Source organism: Lytechinus variegatus, chromosome 10 (genome assembly GCF_018143015.1).
Source record: "Lytechinus variegatus isolate NC3 chromosome 10, Lvar_3.0, whole genome shotgun sequence".
Lineage (NCBI taxonomy): Eukaryota > Metazoa > Echinodermata > Echinoidea > Temnopleuroida > Toxopneustidae > Lytechinus > Lytechinus variegatus.
The window spans coordinates 34,277,385-34,296,261 of record NC_054749.1 but is presented as its reverse complement, the minus strand read 5'-3'; the positions used below and the strand labels follow the sequence as shown (position 1 = coordinate 34,296,261).

Below are 18,877 nucleotides of genomic sequence, written 5' to 3'. Positions count from 1 at the left end.
GTCCATCGTTTAATCTATAATAAATTGGGCTCAAATTCTCTCTTTTTACCCCCTTCCCTTCCGTCCTGTTTCAAAAGCACCTAAAGATTCATAATCAGCATTCACATTTTCATATTGATATGAGGTCAAGTGTCTAACCATGAGAGCTAACCTTTAGAGCAAACATAGAGGGAGAGAGAGAGAGGGGAGGGGGGGGGGGTCGATCACTGCCACGAATAGACATGGTGTCATCTGACGTCACTCTGTACATAATTATAGGCCCTTTGAACAAAATTTATTGGCAGGCGGCGTTCGGTATTTGTCGAATATCAAACCACTTGTACATTCTGCATATTTCGTTAAATTACCGACAATTTTCATATCGTACATAATTCTGTCGGACGGCTGTAATATTCTATCGTAAGTTATCATGTAATTATTTTTTTCTATTAACTTCTAATCACTATCATGTTAATATCTTAAATCTGATGCCGGTGCGTGTGATATGTATTACATACGAATGATGTAATTGCAGAAGAAAACAATAAAATCAAATCAAATCAAATATTGAGCAGGTTAATATGGTACTCCCGGGTGATAATGTTTGCAAATGATTTTCTCCTGCTAATGCTTTATATTCATACATCCAATTTAGGCTGAAATCATTCACGAAATGATTTATAATTACTGTGACGTCTAAATTTTGCCTAATTCAGATTGTAATTTCGATGATTCTATGTTCATGGTGATAATATGGCTGTGGCACAGTGCCACCCAGGCTTATTACTGATAGTACACCATGTTTGCATTTGCACCCAGGAGCTTTAATATTCATTTTATTTTTATATTTTTATATAAAATATAGAATGAATTAAAATGTTCTTCATAGAAAGAGGCCTAAAGATATCAACTATATGTGTCATTGATTATTAATCCAAAAGCTATATAAAATTTTATTGCATTTGAAATTCTGAAAGTAGATTATCCTTAGATTTACAAAAAGTTCATACAGACTTTATGAAAGGTATACAACAATAACACACTGACACGGATGAGATGGGAAGTTTTGACATATAGCCACAGTGCAAAAGGTATTATAACACTCATAGATGAAAAATGCCATCTTCTCTGGTTTCATACATATCCAATAACAAAACTAATTTTAACAGTCAGGCGTTTGATAATACTGTTTTAGGATACACAATGTTCTGACTATAACTTAGTAGATTTGTTTCTTTTGCGAATTATTTTCTCATTTTTTCCGAAAAGGGAGGAATAAATGGGTTGAGATAAATAATATTGATTAGTTGAAAGGAAAAAAAAACATAGCTATTCTAAAAAAGGATAGAATGGGAAAGGAAAATACACGAAGAAAGATAAAGGGGAAATAGTACACTGTTATAAAATTTCTAGTTAAAAAACAATAATTCCTGCAAAAGAGTCTAGAGCACATCTGTAATCTCACTGCACTGTGTAATCTTACATGCATTTGTGTAAAAATTACAGAAAATTGGTATTTGGTGTATAACCTTACAAATTTATTGTAAAAAAAAATTCTCCCTTTTTTAAAACTAACCTGTTCTGTAAAATTTGTACCAAAAAATGTAAAAGATCTTTCCTATTATAACAATTTACAAACTGATTTATGGATTTCTTTCTTTCTTTTTTCATCTTTTTTTCTTCTGTAAAATCTTATGTTTTTTCTAACAGTGTATGTGAACCATTTGGAATTTGCCATTTTCCTGTAAAAAAAAATCAATTTCACCTCCCAAAAATATAGGAAAGGGACGCATTTTCGTGAAAAAATTGGAGGATCATCAACGGTTTTGATAGATCAAAATCTGATGATTGGTATGATAATTGTGATAACAATACTGATAGTGATGACGGCAGAGAAGAAGAAGACGATGACAGCGATAATGACGATGACGGCGATGATGATGATGATAATGATGATGATGAGAATGATGATGATGGTGATGATGATGATGATGATAATGATGATGATGATGACAACGATTGCGAAATTATGACGATGATGAGGAGGAGGCGGATGATGATAATGACGGAAGATGGCGATAATGATGAGGATGGTGATGAAGACGAAGACGATGACGATGGCGATAGCGATTATAAAGATAATATTACAAAACAACAGCAACAACAATAATAACAATAACAATATATACAATAACAATAAGACTAAAAAAATGTTCACTTTGTATAGCCTTCGTAACCGACATAATAACGTAATTGTCTCCTATGGCCCTCATATTACTATTCATAATTATTAAAGGGATGGTCCGGGCTGAAAATATTTACATCTTAATACATAGAGTAGAATTCACTTAGCAAATTGCCGAAAATTCAATCAAAATCGAGTTACAAATAATAAAGATATTGAAGTTTAAAGTTTACCAATATTTTGTGAAAAAATCGTCATGAATATTCGTTAGGTGGGCTGATGATGTCACATCTCTATTTTCCGTTTTCTTAGCTTATGTTATGTTATTACATAAAATCATATTTTTCATTATTTCATACTTGTGTGAATAATATGTCTCCCTTATAATGAAATAAGTTGCAGCAATAGATATCTAATGCACTAAATCAATTGTCAATCCAATTTTTCTAGTTCTTGGAGGAAAAAATTGAATAAAGCTAATTTCATATAATAAAATAAAAAAAGAACAAGTTGGGATGTGACATCATCAGCCCACCTAATGAATATTCATGATGACTGTTTTCACAAAATATTACTAAACTTTACAATTCAATAACTTTGTTTTTTTGTAATAATATTTATTAATCATTCAGTTAAAGAAACAAAGTTATGGTACGTTATAAAATATGTCAATTCAATATTAACAAAACACTGTTTACAAAAGTCAAATAATTATCCATTTTTCATAATACAAATAATCGTACAAAATGTCATGGTATTAACATATTCATATGCAGTGGATAAATTCAGTAACAAAAATTAACCACTTATAACCAATATAAATTCACAAAATCTTACAAAAGTTTAAAAAATATGTAGAAAATTGATTGCTCAACATTGATTAAACTGAATGAAATTTGTTATTTGTTATCCGATTTTGATGAAATTATCAGCAGTTTGCTCAGTGAATTCTACTCTACTCATTAGGCTATACTTTCAGCCCGGACCATCCCTTTAAGCAAAGAATACAATAATCATGCTCATGTTTCTATGTCTTCTCGTTTGGTTCAGCCCTCTATATTCATTTTGCTTTCGTTAAACCGACTCTCATCCGGGTGAACTTTTTCTTTTATAGAAATAAAAAGACATTAGAATCGAATGCATCTCAACATTTTCGTTAAATTGTAAATAATATGTTTATGTTAGGTGCTATTTGTTTTAAGTGTCCAAATGCTACAAGCTTTGATATAATGATTGCATTGAAATCAACATGATAGTGTATTTTTTTTTCACTCTCAATTTTAAAATTGTTTACAGAGTTAATTGAATAAGTGGATCATGCCTATAGGAGGACGGCGTGCCGGAGGTGGGTTCGGAGGAAGGCGGGCTGGACATGGATTTGGAGGTCACGGGTTCGGAAACCGCGGCATTGGAGGTCATGGTTTCGGAGGCCATGGGATAGGAGCTCGGCACCATTTTCATAATCGGAACAACCTGTTCAACAACCGACGTCATCATCGTGGGGGTAACTTCAACCACGGACCCGTCAACGTTGGTATACAGTGGAACAACCAAAATGGTGTCAACACTATCTCAGTCGTCGATGGGCCTGGTATAGGCGCTCCCAGACAGACGTCATCAACTGCCGGCATCCTCGTAGTTTTGGCGATACTGGGCACCCTTGGCCTCATAGTCGGCGCAGTTCTTGGAATTGTAGGAGATTGGGCGTACAGTTTCTTGGGCATCGCCGGAATAGTTGGCATTGTAATTGCAGGGATATGCTGGAGTGTTATACTCCTCATCGTAATCTGTCTCGCCGTTAATCATTCAGACACACCGCCACCAAATGCCGGGGAAACTCAAGCTACAGTTCCTGTCCAGAACCAGATGGTACCCACCGTAACCATACAAGGAGGGCCATCGACTTTAGCCTCACAAGGTGTGGATACCACATCCTATGTCATCCAGACCAATGAAGTACTACCTGGAGGACGCAACATGGCACCGCAGACTTTCAATATACAGGTCCCACCAAACACAGCCCAGTCATTCCAAAATCTGCTACAAAAGTAAGCACAGCTCTAGTGTTTCCCTTAAAAACACAGGCACAAGCCTTCCTTTCGTTATTTTTTATCTTTAAAAATTAATGTCAAGTTCAAGCGCCCGATAGCAAGCTGATGTAATTAGGTGGAAATGAATAAACAAACAAGCATATTACTCGAAACTTAATTTAAAAAAAAATTGTAGTGTTGTAACCCATCATGTTCCCGACGGAAGCTTTTTTTTCTTTCTTTTTAATCTCACCAGTAACGAAATATATTTGCTTTCTCAGATAATACAATTTCAACGACGTGAATGTGTGACATTATCGTCTCTCTTGCATCGTGTGTGTTGTTCAGAAATATATATAACCTCTTTAAGAAAAAAAGTATTTATTTAAAATGCAATGACATGCAGCACTGCTTACTTTAATCTTATATTCAGGATTTATTAAGAAGTAAACTGAATTTTCTATTCTTATTCACCTCAGTCAACTGATTTCTAGGGTGGGATTGAACTTAGGATTATCTTTTTACTTTTCAGTTCTTTTTATTGCTGTAATAAAATATAAGTAATGTTTTCGTTATCTCGTTTTTATCCCACTGACATCGTTATAAAAATGATGATGATGATGATGATAATAATCATAATAATAGTAATAATAAAGATAATAACAATAATAACAATGGTAATAATAATGATAATAATAATGATAATAATAATGATAATAATAATAATAATGATAATGATGATGAAAATAATTTTGGCGAATATCATGTTTATCCATTGCAGCTACCCAGGGTCACCCAACCCATCCCCTGTACCAAACGAATCTCTCCCGTACATGCCCTACCCACCAACCTCGAGTAACCAGCCAGGCGTAGACCCTACACCCATAAACCCTGGAGTTAACATGGCTACGGCACCGCCAATGGGCTACCCAATCGCCCACCCTACACCACCCGATACCAGCAACAAGGGCGTGGTCGAATCCAGCCCAGAGAAAGAAGACATGCCCCCTCCCCCGTCATATGATGATGCAGTAACGGGAAAGGTGGAACTAAACGAGACCAGTGATGCTGGGAAGACCTAAGGTTACGGAGTTCCCTGGTTTTAATGTGCCGATATTAAGAGTCGACGACAGGGGGTGATTTCAAGTTCAGTGTTGACCTTTGGTGTTGGTGTTAGGTCAATCTTTACATGATTATAACACCAAACATAAAATGAAGATGGTCCTGAAAAGTCAATCACTAGTTGTTGAGATGTCAATTATGTGATCTGGTTAAGTTTTACAAACTCAGAAAAGGTTTTGGAGCTAGAGGAAGCAATCCAAATTGTGCTTCCAACACGAACGCCAATACCGGACTTGAAATCTATTCGTCAGACAACACAAACACAAATAACATAAAAAATCAAATCAAATAATTTAAAGTGGAGACTAGAATCAACATCCTGGTAAGAAGCGACCATGATACATGGGTGAATCTATAGTCATTATTTCAGACTCTTAAATATGCAGTATGTTTAAAACCCAAGGTACATATCGTCGGCCTTATGCCAAAAGGGCCTTAACCCGATTTTAGGGGTTCTGAATATTTTATAATAAATTTAACACATTTCATGTAAAACTTAATAACTTAACACGTTTATCGAAATTGGCTTCAAAAGCAAAAAAACGACCACAAACTTTTGATTATTAGAGATGCCAAAACCTTTAAACGCCATTATCTCGGAATGGCCAAAAGCAGTTAAGGCCCTTTTGGCATAAGGCCGACGATATATGCCTACAGATTATTCAATTCATGATCATTTTGACGACGGGGTTGACGAATATGATCAAGGGATACTTGACTCACCATTTATCCTGTTAACCAATGGATGTCTTTACGTTTAATGTTTTACGGAGTTCGACTTGGGTTGATAAATACGCTTAACATTGGAATCAAACGGGTAAGAAATATGCGGGAACAAATCAACTTCAAGTTCAGACCTATCAATATACCGGCTGAAATTCAAGTTGTATGTTATTCCTCATGTATAGTTATTTATTTTCCATGTGTTTCTTTCCATCCATAAAAGACTGATCCAGGGAAGGATCACTAAATCGTTAAACAATTCAAGTAAAAAGGTAATCAGTTCATATTTTGTTTTGTAATTTTGATATATATAAATAAACAAAAATGTTGTAGCTGCTATACTTTACTTTACTCTTTCCATAACAATGCAAATAATAATAAAAATAATAAAACAAATAGAAAAACAACCTAAAGGAAGCATATATTACTTGTTTGTCAGATTATCATTATTGATTTTATGTAAAGCATTTATTTTTCCATTACACCGAATGAAGTGATCATGATGATGATATATAGCTCAATTTTACGAGCGCCTAAAGGAAAGACTCGTGCGCTATATATAAGAAGTCACTATTATTATATTATCATATCTTGCATGTATGAAAAAAAAATTAGGGTCTACCTGCAATTACTGTCGTATGTATTTTTAATTGCCTATTTATCATTATTTTGTAATATTGCTGAATAACATTATTCTTAAAAAAAAATAATGAAGTGTATTTAGAGCAGTGGTTGTTAATTATTCATAAACTTTATATACATGTATGTTAAATCAATTTTGTTACGTTCTAGACTTTGGCTGATTCCCCTAAAAAATTGTACTAATTTTGAATAAAAAATGTAATAAACATTTATAAAAATAATATAATTTGATCTTGTTTTTTTTAAATCGCCTTGTTTAAATAAAAAAGAGATTACTTAAATGATTTAATTTCTACAATCCAATCGAGGTTAAATATCGATCTTACGGTACACTTTCCAATATCGATTTGTGATCTATTCTTAGAGCACTTTCCAGATGACGTAACAAAGGAATTAAAATATCGATTGCCATCCCAATAAGACATTGTTAGCAAAATCAGTAAGATCGCCCTTCTACCCGAAAAGACCTACCGCCCCGTTTACCGCAATAAGTGTATATACTGTACGTGTACGACAAGTTATCGTTTTGCAACCTCGTTGCGTTTTTAAGTCGTCATCCACAAGACGAATTTACTCAGTAAAAAAATAAGAGTAGGGTGGAACCCCTTCCGATCGAGTATATTCTCTCCGAGAAACTTCTAACCAAAAGTACTTAGTGGACGACTTTCAAGTTAGCATTTGAACTATGATTATACAGGGTTGGATTATACGACACATTGTACATGTACATCAATAGCGCAATGGTGATAGAAGCATTTTAACCAAAAACACAAGTTTTTCGTCATTGGATCCGCTGCTTTATGGTAAGTTGACCTAATTATTGTTTTGCCTAATTAGAGTACGATTTCAACAAATATTTCTTATCATATCTCCATTTACAATCATGTATGCGAAAATTCGTGTATAAAAGTCGTATGTTTGTATACTTATCTCATCTGTTCTCAATATAAATGTTATATGTTAACTTGGGAGTGTAAACTATGAAATGATTTTTTTGGTAATGATAGTCTGTGGTGGCACTGGTAGTAATTTATTTATTCATTTTATATTTATTCACTTACTTTTTATAGTATAGGATCAAGGAGCCATAAAACACTGTAATAGCTCCATGGTAGGAACGCCCCATCAGTAATTAAAATACTGTTTTACATGGGGGCCGGGCATAATATAAAAACACATACATGTGGATAGATAGTGAATGGATGTGGTGTTATAAATGATGATGATGAGGAGGAGGAGGACGATGCTGCTGATGATGATAGTGGTGGTGATGATGGTAGAAACAGTGTTGTTGGTGGTGTTGGTGGTGATATAGTTGTGATGATGATGATGATTATATTGTTGATGGTGATGATGGTGGTGGTATTGGTTTTGATGATTGTGGTGGTGATGATAAGGATAAATATTATGGTTGTGCTGGTGGTGGTGGTGTTCATGGTATTGGTGGTAATGATGATGATGGTGATTGTGGTGATGGTGATGATGATGGTTGTGGTGATTATGGTGAAGATGATGGCGGTGGTGATGGTGATGATGATGATCATGGTAGTGGTGGTGATGATGATGACGACGATCTACGATGATGAATGTCAGTTCAACAACATCGAAGATAGAGTGCTCAGGAGAGTGTAAAATGTCAACGAACTTCGTTTTTGTTTATTATTCTTTTACTCATTTGCAGGTGGACATGACGGAAGACCATATCTTGGAGATACATGCTGATCAACCCTGGATTTCCAAAACATTCATATTAATAGTTATGAAATAAACTTCGTGTCAACCGAATGATCTCACAATAAACTCTGAGGACCATCATTTCCTGAAACCTGGAAACTGTGACTTCTTAAACAGAGTTTTTTTTTCTTCATTTTTTTGGAGCTGTACAAACAAAATGGGAAAACACGAGTATAGAGGAGTACGAGCCCAGCGGGCCATGAATCTCGCCGCAGCTAGACGTGAGGAAAAAGAGAAAATGAAGCGTATTAAATATGGATACTACGACCCGAGTCGACCGGAGTTCTACCCCAGATCCTTGGCTCGACCAACGACACCCCGCCCTCAGAGTGCAGGTCTGGCAATGAGGGGTGCAGAGGCACGTGATATTGGCATAGACTTGGGACCTGCCCCTGAGAAGCCGAAGGAAACGGTACGATCAACATCCTGGAAGTATCTTCACACGTGTGTCGGCATCATGGCTTTAGCGATGGTCGGAATTGGACTTCTTGTGGGAATCACGTCCCACTGGGTGAACAGTAGAGCTGGACAGGCTGGTATCGGTCTCATCTGCGGTGGGGTCGGACTCGTCGTAGGAGTCATCATCTTCGCATACATACGGCTCAAGCACGCCAAGATGAAAGAAAAGAGGAGAGAAAAGAAGAAGGCAAAGACTGATCTTGAAGCCGATAAAAGTGGTGGGAAAGGGATTCAGACGAAAGGTACAGCTCAGGATCTTCCGATGAGACCAATGTCAAGCAAACCGAACAGGCCAAAGAAGAGCAGGAACGAGAAGGAGGAGAGGGAGGAGACAAGTTCATATGAAGAAAGGTAGTACTTAGTCATGTTCATGTCTCACACTTTTCCGGACTTTTTTGCATTTACTCCGGAAAATTCTTTACAACCCATCAATTCCTTTATAAATGCAAGTCAAGTAACAATGGAGAGCTAAAAGTCTTTTGTTGAAAGTTGGGGGAACGGGACAGCATCGGAATCTCTCGACTCTAGACAACGACTTATTTGCAATTGTTCGTCCGGTGCCAATCTTCGTATGATCTGCTCTGCCTGTTGACCAACTTTAGTCAAAAGCCTTTCAGCTCCCCATTGTGATTTTAGTTATCTTTCCAAGGGAATCAAGTTGTTGTAGTGAGTTTCCCCTTTAGTAAATGCGAAAACTACCTATTTAATCTACACTGTAAAAAATGATGTGCTAATTCAGCACTTACAGTGCTTGTATAGTGACTGCACTACGAGTGCTGATTTTCTAGTTTAAATTTGAACTAGAAAATCAGCTCTTGTAGTGCAGTCACTATCCCTATACAAGCACTGTAAGTGCTAAGCACATATTTTTTTAGAGTGTAGGCCCCTATTGGCACACAGTAGAACTTTTAGAAAAACAAGGCAAAATAACAAATATATGCAATGGAGTAAGGGGCGGCTTTGAGAGCTCTTGCCCTCTCCCATTTCTTCAAGATCAAGAAAAAAGGAAATTAAAGAGAGAAGGGTAAATGTGTCAAAATCCATTTTTTGCGGACTCGCCTTGATCGCTCTCAATTTTTTTATAAAATAAATTTTACGCGGTACGCCATATTTAGGTAAGTTTTTGGCTCACATGATAATGATTGGGGTCCACTAAAAGCATACGAACAATTGGAAATTAAGACAAAGGAAACAAACCTCTTCTGTCTAAATAAATATTATCTCATGTCTATTCATCTTCATTATTTAGTTCATCATGTACTGTATACCTTCATCAATCTTCTTTCTGACAACACCAATTTTTTTTTTGTGCAGCTATCTGACATTACCTTTCTTTAAATCTTCAGTGGCAGTGAAGTGAACGAGGATACGACATCAGATACGGCCAACATCGTCCCTAGATCAGTAAGCCGAACTAGTATGAGCCTCCAAGGTTCTATCAATATGAGTGCCATTCCGGAAGACGAGGAAGAAGAGGAGCAGGAGAATGACAACAAGGCATCGTCATCGAAAAAGACCTCGGAGAGTGAAGACTTGGATAGTAATAGTTTACCAGGTGTAATTGTGACGTCAGAGAAAGATACGTAGATAGTGATTATCAATTTCCCCTTGCCGCTCATAGTTTGAACAATATCAATCCCCAAATCAAATTAATTGATTTTTGACCATTTAGTTACACTTCTTTGGGACTTCGTTTTATTTTCCGAATTGTCGATCATTTTAAAACATATTCTTTGTGCAAACGGCGTTTACAGATTCAAACCTCGAGGATAGCGCATAAATAGTTCTTGATTAAGAAATATATATATATATATATATACATACATATATCTATACGATGATTATGCACCCTGAGAGTATTGAGAACGTTTTCTAATGGGATGTTAACAAAAAAATCACTAGGTGGCCTATGCCTTGCTTAGTTTGCTCGTTCTCAGAAATTGCGCAGTTTCTTCGAAAATAATTTTTTTTTCATGAATTGATTCACTCGAACATGTGATCATTTGATCTTTTTTCAAACTCATTTTTAGATAGTTACCAATTTAGAATTACCATTAAAAGTTCACCTCCCTTCTAAGTACCCGGATAAAAAAAAATCGGTGGTTAAAAAAGGAATGGCATTTTTAGGCTTTGATTGATTTTACAAAGAGCTTACACGTACAGCGCGGTAAGCATGGTAAGTATTCAACTTATGGAGTCGATTGATTACAACATAACTAGGATCATGACGATAACTTAATGTTTCTCACATTCATACAGAATGTCAAACAGAATATAAAAATATACATAAAAAAGCAAGTCAATACAAGGTAAAAGGTGAACTCCATTCAACCTCGCAAAGGTAACCAGAAAAAAATCCTTTGCATGTTTTTTTTTTATCACGAGTTGATTATCATGATTATGAATGTGTTCTCGTATTCAGTGGTTGAATTAAAACGACATTAAATTTTGTTGGCTTAATTTTTTTTAGTACGAATTGTTTTGACTGATCATAATCTGATATGATGACTATAGATATTAAATACTTATTTTGTTTTATTTTGCTCTAACGACCAATATTCACTTTAAAAAAATATTTAAAAAGCACGATAAATGCATTTTAACTAATGTATTTTCGTTATATTTTGACATTGGAAATAAAACTAAAACCGACAATGAATAAAACTTCCATAATCATCATTCCTTTTGTTTTGTGCAGATCATTTCTTTTATTACTGTTGTTTTGTTGCTGTTGTTTCTTCCGATGTTTCCATAACTCGACAATATTCTTGGTGATAGAGCGCTCCTTGCACCAAATCGTTGTCTAATGGATGGAAGTAAAGAAAAATAATAATAAGGCGTTGTTACATGATGGTCTGTCGCTTTGGGGTGAGTGTGTGTGTGTGTGTGGGGGGGGGGGTGCAGAGATAGAGAGCAAGTACTACACTGTAAAAACTGCGGTGTTAAAACTGACACCAATTAGTGTTAATAGAGGACCACACCCTGAGGTGTTAAAATTACACCCTAGAGATTAAACATAACACCAAAGAGTGCAAATGTAACAAACTGTGTTGTAATAACACCTATAGGTGTAAAACTTACACCACCAATTTAACACCGGTACCAAAATAACTGATGTGGTCCTCTATGTACACCGGTTAATACCACAGTTTTTGCTGTGTAGTAAGTGATTGTTCATAATATTCAAGTAGGAAATCTCCCGTCACTGACTGTTGCCGGTGTGTTACGCCAAAAAATGTTGCGAGAAAGGAAACCTTTTCCCCACATTTTTTTTCTGGCTGAGACATTACCATGATTACCGGAATGCCAATATATTGCTGGAATGGTACCGGTACTAGTGATCTAAGAGTATTCGCACACAGAAATGTTTAAAAGTCAATGTTATTACTGAAATCATATTTTTTTTCGGTTGGAATCCCCCGAATCCTTTACATGTACCTTTCTTAAACTTGATAAAAAGAGTTTTCTTGTTTGCTATCAAAAAATGTGATTCATCGAGGCAAAAATATATTATGCCGATCACTTTTTTTATTTCATTTATTTCCACAATAAGAGCAACATAAGTACATTTTTTTCAATATCTCAATCACCATCACAATCACAATTAAACTTACATTGGAAATATAACAATTTGATACAGTATGATAACATAGTTAACTCAACAGCTGTATGTTTATAAAGGACACCTTGAAAAGCATATCTTGTGAACCAGGTTCTTCAATAGCTTGCGAATCGAGTTTATTATCAATATATATATATATATATATACAATTTAAACTGCACTATTTGAGATTTTTTTCTACTCTGTATACGTGAATATGATTCACTTATTGTCATTTTCATCAAACGTGTGTTTCAATACTTGTAATGCCGACACCATTGCGTACACCGTATGAAAAGCAAGGGGGATCCTAATGTGCCTCGGCACATATTTTCCATGCGGTTATTATATTCATCATAATTCATGGCCAAAGGTGAATGTTCTTTTCATGAGTAAATAAAGTGTTATTATCATTTTCTCAAGTTCACTGAACCTCATCGAATCTGTTCAGCATTTTTCACGCGGCTATTGAAGTCTTTCCGTATCGAGCTGTCGCATACTTCATGAACTACAAAACAAAAAATGAACAAGGTATCGCCCTGCACTTGCTGTAGATAATCACAAACCGAAGTAAATAATGTGTAGTTGCTATCTGGCATCCCTTAGTCTAGTTTCTGTTTGGATTATTGGTCTTTTAGCCATCGTATTCGTGAATTGTCCCGTCACTTCAGTTTTACATGGAGGTCTTTTGGCAGATTTGCAACATAGGGGAAATTAAGACCCCGATTAATAGCCCATCTCCGAAATTCGGACACAATTTGCTCTAGACAACTACTGAGAGATGAAGGTTTGCAAAAGGTAAGGAAGTAGATACACCCGTCCATGGTGCCCCTTTACATTGATCATCTGCAGTGATTATACCCTGAACGTTGCAGCGATGGACGTTTTAACAGATATTGAACTTCAGGCAATCGCAGAGGAGGTTGGAATGGAAATAGGCCGACTTGGTCAGTATTTAGGCTTCCCTTATCACAAGGTCCAGTTTTACCAGTTACGTAATCGTATGACATGGTCATTCTCTGGAACCATGGAGTTGTTGTATTGTTGGAGGAGGAAAACGCGATTCACCAAGGATCAGAGAACAGTATTGGTGAGCAGCCTCTCAGATGCTGGTCTCGGAGATCTCGCCGACAGACTCCAGCAAGGTACTTTTATAAGAAGTCATTTTGTTTATTATTTATTATCACCATTATTATTATTATCATTATTATCATCAATATTATTATCAGTATTACTATTCTTATTCTTCTTGTTATTATCAATATTTTCATTAGCATGATTATTATTATTTTACTATTTTTTCTTTGTTCACTTATTTTTCGGTATTCAATTCCCTGTAGGCAAGTTCACCCGATTCCAATTTCTATAGAAATAGCATTACGATATGGTTTTGTCTCGCCTGTACATAGCATAACGACACTATATAGGCGCAACACTGAAATCTTAAAAAGTTTTTAAATTAAGTATTTTGAAATTAAGTTTTTAAATAAGTATTTTTTAAATACCATTATACCTTGGGAAGTGCCATGGGTCAAGTTCATGGAATTGTGGACACAAGGGAGATCAAGGCATTGTTGACCATTTTAAGACTGAGTTTCAGATCACAATATCAAGGTCAATTGTCATTTAGAGTTATCGAACTACATGAATGGTGTTTTTGTGAATAATTATTCATCCTAGTTATTTTCCAAGTAAGCATTGCTGCTATGGCTGTTATATTGCATCGCGTATCGCAGGCGAGACTGCCAGATGCGTTCCATTGGTTAAATATTAAGTCCCGGAATTCAATATTTCTGTTAACGCTTTCTTTTTTTTCATTAGCGGTCAAATAGAGACAAATTGCAAGAGATTTTCAAGATAACCTGGTTTGTGTACTGAATATTTTGTAGCATACATTTATCTTTCTATTGGTATTGTCAATACACAAACGTTACATACTCATTTGCATTTGTTCTTTTTGTGCAGGTGAATTTATTGCACAAGAGCAACACACAGATGAATATGCCTCTACAATGTCCATAGCCACGAAAAAGGTTCTTGTCCACATGGTCTACGCTAGTGTGTTCTTTGTCCCTATCGCTAGTATTATATTATGGTCTGTTTCCTGTTTGAATATACTTTTCCTGCCAGTGGAGATAAAAGAACTTCGGGGGCATCTTATCAGTTACTACGAGTCAAGCGTTTGCGACTTGAAGACTGTTCCATGGAACTCCTCCAGTATTTTAAGGCTTGATGACTTGTACATCAATTTAAATCTCTTAGATCATGACTTCAACAAAGGAAACGAATTGGTACGGAAACCTATTTCCCATTCAGAGCTTTTCGACCTGAAAGCAAAGAGCGGCAAAGTTGCAAGAAGGGTTCTCGTCACAGGCGACGCAGGGACCGGTAAGACAACATTGTCTTGTAAAATAGCTCGTGATTGGAGTAGGTGTTTGTGGGGATTCTCCATCAGATGCACTCCTATCGTAATCCTTCTTCAGATACGGTTGGTAGACCCTAAAAACAGTCTTGGCCAGGAGATCTTGAACCAAGATCTGGTACCGACAGAACGGCATGATACTATAACAGCTGACTTGATCAACAACTATCTCAGCCGGCATCCAGAGAATGCTGTCATTATCTTTGATGGATACGACGAGTATGTGGATGGAAGTTTAAAGGAAATTACAAAAGGAGGGATCTTTGATATTCTCAGATATAAATCATTCAGGGACACGATTGTATTGGTCACTTGTAGGCCATGGCGAAAAGCAGACTTTGACAATATCCCTGACTATACTCACATCGAATTGACAGGATTCAATGATTTAAACGTGGTAGCATTTGTGAAGAATTTCTTTGGTCACAACGAGACGAAATCCGATAAGCTTCTGGCATGGTTGTTTGGTGAGGAGTACCTTGAATCAGCAGACCGACTATTGCAGGAACCAGAGACCATAACCTGTGATTATGATTACTCCAATTGTAGTATGAAAAACGTGTCTTACATGGCAAGGTACCCCCTATTTTTGACCATGTTTTGCGAGCTCTCAAAGAACGAAGACTTCCTGGTGGAGTCCTATAAGGTCTCTGACGTGTTCAATCATATCATAGAATACATGTACGAACAATACATAAATAAAAGGAAAGACAACAGAAGGGCAGCAGACCTTGTTGATTTCGACTTTTTAAAGGTTAATTTGGGAAAACCAGCATACGAAGGGTTTCGGGTACAAACGGACGAGACTCCCAAGGAGAAAACTGTGTTCACTGTCGAAGAATTCGAAAACGACACAATATTCAGATTGGGTAGTGAAATCGGGTTCCTCACCAACATTCCAGAGCACAACTATTACCGAAACAGAATGCCTCGACGAAAGGTCTACACCACAGAGTTTTTCAATAAGTTTGCCCAAGGGTATTTCGCATCTTGCTACCTTATGCATATCCAAAAGAAAGTAGTCAAAAGAGTGACGCCGGGAGGACGCTTTTACGTACAATCGTATGAACCACCATCTGCTTTTTATGGCATCGTCGGCAGGTTGGACAAGAACTGAATTTGGGTAACCTTCCCATTTTTAATGGTTATTGCTAAGGGAACTAGGAACGCCTGATTTGATACAATCTTGATCGAGTGAATAAATCAATTCACTCAAAAAGGCATAACTAAGTAGCATAACTGATTCGTGGATCGAATGTAATTGGACCACCTGATTATCAATGAAATCGGTTATATGAATAAGATATTGAATTTACTGTTCTACCATGTCTACTACAGAATAAAATACTTTCCTCAAAAACAAGATCGACCTAGTTGGGTCGGAGAAGAAAGTTTGGAGCCAATACTTGATAAGAGCAAATATGAATGGCAACATTGCGAAGTTTGTTATTTTAAGTAGAACTAAACAATTTTGCCTATATAACCATCTAATCATCTTCCTTTATCTATCTTGTTATATTTCATTCTTTCTCATCCTATCTTTGTCATTACACGTCGATCTTCCCCTTCTTGTCCTGCTTCTGATGCACAACTCACGGTGTGACTGAACGCACAACACAGGTAAACTCTGGAAGATTTCTTTACATTTTCTATTTCCTCGGGTGATTTCCACACACATCAAATAAATTGAACGCATCAATAGATTCACCACCTCACTCAAACTCTTGGAATACTCTTGTATGGCGATGGTACATCCAGATTCGAAACGAATGTCAGTTTATTCTATTCCCACTGATGTAGGAGAATAAGCAGTGAAATAGTGAAATTATAGTGAACTCGACTTACCATCTTTATGAAATTTGTTTCGTTTGAAGTTACCATGGTTAGCAGAGTTCCTTGGTTGATGAAGGGGGTGGGGCTGCTATTGATGGTAAGAGGAAATGAGCATAAAAGTTGTTGAGGTTGGACGGATGATGGTTGTGAGATTCGGTGTGGTGTGAACTAAGGAGCATTTCGTACATTTTGCATACGACTTTTAATTGCAATATTCAGGACGATGAAAGTGTTTCCCAAAGATAGTACAACATAATGCAAAATCCCCGGAAAACATCGTGAATAAGACGCTTTATAAGCTAACTATTTGAAAAGGAAATTTGGAAAATTGTTAAAAATGCAATTATCCTCCTTTTTTCGAAAGGGAGGATATTCATAATATCATGAAGCCGAAATTTTAACCATTAGCCGGGTTAGTGACTTGGGGGAATCCGATCCCTTTTTTTACACCTTCAAGGATGCAGCTCAGATCATTGCGGTTCTCAGTCCGTGATCCGAGTAGCCAAATTGATATTTTTTCGATCATTGCCGGAGTAAATACTGATTTAACTGGGTATATTTACACGGGAATGTACGGAAAGGTGCGGTTTCTATAGGATAGACAGGGTAGCACGTGGTATCAACTTGATAAGCTACCGGGGGTCCACACAGAATACACGGATGTTTCTGGGTCCTTACACGGACCTTCAATGTGGCTTAACTGGAATATCTCTAGAGCACTGGCAATATGGAAGTTTCTTTTATTTTTGCAACGTCAGGGCCATGAACAAGAAATAATATTCCTGTACGCGAACAATATATATGTTTTTTAAAAAAATTGACCCTGGATATACTCTAGAGGGTGTTAACAAGGAGCCTCCCGGATGCGTTCGGTAGCTGCACGGATGTACAAGGTGGCTACAAGGATGAACACAGATGATTGTCCGTCCGTGTACTCCGGTACGAAAAATTGAACATGTTCAATTTTTCTCCCGGATATGCCTGTACATCATGGCGCCAGATGAACACGGTAATCCCGGACTGTACACGGTTGACCCCGGACTGACAATCCCGGATGATCCGTGTTGGTTCCGTGAAGGTGTAAAAGGGGTTTTACCCATGTTACCAGTGGTGAGCGCGTGGCTCACGCCAAATATATATTTCCTTTGAGTGCCGATGAGTTTTGAACAATAGCCGCTATGCCAATTAACTGGGGAACCAGAATGGTTGGTAGCACTCAGATAATGTTGATTGGAATAATAATCTTCATTTAATGCAATGACAAGACAGTAATTACAAGTAACAATAATTTATATTTAGGTTATCGAGTCATCATACTGTATTTATGTATTTTGTACATTGTTTATACTGCAGTCCTGATGGAGGTCGGTATTGATCAAAAGCTTGATAAAATAAAAGAGGACAAGAAGGAGCTACGCCAGTCTCATAGTATATTTAATTCACTCTATTAATCCATCATCAATGACAATAACGATGATGATGATGGTAATGATAATAATAATAATGATAATGATAATAATAATAAAGATTGTTTTATTAAGCGCTTTACAATGTAAGACATAGATATTAACATAGTATAAAACAAGTAATTATAAGAATGCAAGCTATCTAAGGGATATGACCGCCCGTGTTACACAGCCTCAGAAACTTTCTTCCACTATACACCTATATAATTATACATACGTACATACATACATACATGTATGATGATAAACAAAAGAAAATTGTCATGATCGAATAGAAACTTATGTCTTACTTTCTGATTTTGGTTTCCACCTTTGAAAAACTACACACATGAAAATGAGACGTTTGGAAAAGTTGAAAAATAGTTAAGTCAAAATTTACAAACATGTACAGTTTTTTTTAATGACCGAGTCACCAACAAGACATAGGCATAAGATACATATTATATTCAAGAAAACGCAAGCCATTCCGAAAATACAGTCTAATCTAGCAATCAACTGAGATAAAGACAATAACATGATCATCATTTATACCAAAGATCAATGCAGAACATATGTTTTTTTCTAATATTATGAAATCATTCTGTACGTATATAATACACTTAATATTATAAACATCATCGGAGCAATATTAGTCACATTATTAATACCCAATAAACGTTAGTAGATATAGGTCGGGTATCG

At 36.3% G+C, this 18,877-nt stretch overlaps 3 protein-coding genes across 3 annotated transcripts; all 3 read left to right on the top strand.

Moving 5' to 3' along the window:
• Nucleotides 1-3,481: 3,481 nt before the first annotated feature.
• On the top strand, nt 3,482-5,376 carry LOC121423213. The gene is made up of 2 exons (XM_041618533.1): nt 3,482-4,212; nt 4,976-5,376. Exons 1-2 carry the CDS (start codon nt 3,482-3,484, stop codon nt 5,274-5,276), a joined length of 1,032 nt encoding a protein of 343 aa, XP_041474467.1. The 3' UTR covers nt 5,277-5,376.
• A 2,028-nt stretch (nt 5,377-7,404) lies between these two features.
• LOC121423161 lies at nt 7,405-11,626 on the top strand. Its single transcript, XM_041618463.1, has 3 exons — nt 7,405-7,484; nt 8,363-9,225; nt 10,221-11,626. The coding sequence occupies exons 2-3, from the start codon at nt 8,573-8,575 to the stop codon at nt 10,459-10,461; spliced, it is 894 nt and encodes a 297-aa protein (XP_041474397.1). The 5' UTR covers nt 7,405-7,484; nt 8,363-8,572; the 3' UTR covers nt 10,462-11,626.
• Nucleotides 11,627-12,787: 1,161 nt separating this feature from the next.
• Nucleotides 12,788-16,936, top strand: LOC121423037. The gene is made up of 2 exons (XM_041618317.1): nt 12,788-13,620; nt 14,441-16,936. Exons 1-2 carry the CDS (start codon nt 13,353-13,355, stop codon nt 16,012-16,014), a joined length of 1,842 nt encoding a protein of 613 aa, XP_041474251.1. The 5' UTR covers nt 12,788-13,352; the 3' UTR covers nt 16,015-16,936.
• The last annotated feature ends 1,941 nt before the right edge of the window (nt 16,937-18,877 follow it).